This window comes from Hylobates moloch, unplaced genomic scaffold, assembly GCF_009828535.3.
Source record: "Hylobates moloch isolate HMO894 unplaced genomic scaffold, HMol_V3 SCAFFOLD_3266, whole genome shotgun sequence".
Taxonomy (NCBI): Eukaryota; Metazoa; Chordata; class Mammalia; order Primates; family Hylobatidae; genus Hylobates; species Hylobates moloch.
Window position 1 is genome coordinate 1 of NW_026655541.1, and position 2,217 is coordinate 2,217.

A 2,217-nucleotide genomic window follows, 5' to 3' on the forward strand; every position below is an offset into this window, starting at 1 on the left:
CCCCAGGGTCGCTTCGACTCCTTCACCGTGCAGTACAAGGACAGGGACGGGCGGCCCCAGGTGGTGCGTGTTGGGGGCGAGGAGAACGAGGTCACCGTGGGGGGCCTGGAGCCTGGGCACAAATACAAGATGCACCTGTATGGCCTCCACGAGGGGAGGCGCGTGGGCCCAGTGTCCACCGTGGGCGTGACTGGTGAGTACTGCTTGGGGTCTCGGGGGTAACCACCTTTCCCTCATGGGTACCTGGTTCACTGCTGTGCCCTTTCACCAAGCCCTGTGGGTCCAGACTTGTCTCCTGTGTCCTGCCCTCCCTCTGTGCCCTGTGGCTGTGGCCTATGCTAGCGGTTTGCTTGTTCACTTTGGCGTGGCCTCCCTCTAATGGTCAACCACTGATAACCTCCAAGAGTGAAATATGTCAGGTGCACACCAAGCCTGACTTACGAGAATTTTCCTTTCTTTCCATCTTAATCACAGCTTTCTTTGTTATAACCACATACACAAATGCACACAAGAGAAACAACCCAACGTCAGACCACGTTGGGATGACTAAATAATTTAGGCAACATCTATAAAAAGAGCTATTATGCCACCACTGAAATGTTTTAACATAAGACCCTTACTTTATAATGTTACATTGAAAAAAGAGAGCCTAGGCTGGGCACAGTGGCTCACGCCTGTAATCCCAGCACTTTGGGAGGCCGAGGCGGGCTGATCGCCTGAGGTCAGGAGTTCCAGACCAGCCTAGCCAACATGGTGAAACCCCATCCCTACTAAAACTACAAAAATTAGCCAACATGGTGGCACATGCCTGTAATCCCAGTTACTTGGGAGGTGGAGGCACGAGAATTGCTTGAACCCAGGAGGCAGAGGTTGCAGTGAGCCGAGATCACCAGTGCACTCCAGCCTGGCTAATAGCGCCAAACTCAGTCTCAAAAAAGAAGAAAAAGCAGCCCAGATTTTTGTAAGGATGCTAATCACAACCATTTGAAAGTAACAGGCATGACAAGAAAACTGGAAAGAAACACATCCCACGGGTTGCATGATTTGTTATATAGAATAGAATGTTCCAGCACATTTTTTTTCTGTATTATTCTATTCTGCATAGTCCAAATTTTCTTAAATGGCAAACATTTCTTTTACAATCAGGGAAAGGGAAAAGAGAAAATATATAATGTCTTCTCCTTCTTTACACTCCATCTGTCCTACTCCCCTATCACTCTTGTGGCTTATTTCATTAATTTCCTTCTTTTTTTTTTTTTTTTTTTTTTTGAGATGAAGTTTCGCTCTTGTCACCCAGGCTGGAGTGCAATGGCATGATCTCAGCTCACTGCAACCTCTGCCTCCTGAGTTCAAGCGATTCTCCTGCCTCAGCCTCCCGAGTAGCTGTGATTACAGGCATGTGCCACCACATCCGGCTAATTTTGTATTTTTAGTAGAGATGGAGTTTCTCCATGTTGGTCAGCCTGGTCTCAAACTCCTGACCTCAGGTGATCTGCCTGCCTCGGCCTCCCAAAGTGCTGGGATTACAGGCATGAGCCACTGCACCCAGCCAGACTTATTTCATTTCTAATTATGAGAAAGTTCAAAATTTCTAGTCCATAAGAAATTGGAGGGGTGGGGATCATGAGGTGAATTGAATTCCAAATGTTCAGTCAGGCTGCCTTTTCTAAGTCATCCTCAGCCAGGTTGTTATGCCTGGTTTAGAGTATTTTTCGAGAATTCCTACTGATGGGGAAGAATCAGCCCTGCTGAGAGGCGGTCTCTTGCAGGGCAGGTCGCCACCTCTGTGACACCAAGTGAGGTGCGAGCTCATCTCCCAAAGGCCATCCAGACAGAGGAAGCACTCTCGCTCGGCATCCCTGATTCCTGGGGTAGAGGCCTTATTTCCATATGCGTGTTCAGAGGACCATCTGAGTGTTGGGAAACAGGGGGAATAGGGAAATTATTGGAAAATGAACATTAGAAAAATTCACACTCTGGAAGTAAGCTGTTCTGGTCCACGTTCAGCTTTGTGTTCCTATCCCCACTGTGGGGAACCACAGAACTGACAGAGGACAGGCTGAGGGACCCACCCCTGCCCCTCCTGTTCCAGCTGTATTGCTACCCCATCCCCACCCCACACTTGATTATTAATTGCTGTAGCCCAGAATTTCTTTCTTTTTTTTTTTTTTTCAAGTTTTCCAGGAGACCGAGTCTCACTCTGTTGCCCAGGCTGGA

The 2,217-nt window shown here is 48.3% G+C and overlaps 1 protein-coding gene across 1 annotated transcript in view; it reads left to right on the forward strand.

The window, feature by feature from the left end:
- Positions 1-14: 14 nt before the first annotated feature.
- The window catches only part of LOC116465124 (tenascin-X-like), a gene marked incomplete at its 3' end in the record, with an annotated part of 5,888 nt that continues 3,685 nt past the window's right edge, over positions 15-2,217 (forward strand). Inside the window, exon 1 of the mRNA XM_058435246.1 lies at positions 15-193. Coding sequence (XP_058291229.1) covers positions 130-193 — 64 coding nt within the window. The remainder of the gene's footprint in view (positions 194-2,217) is intronic.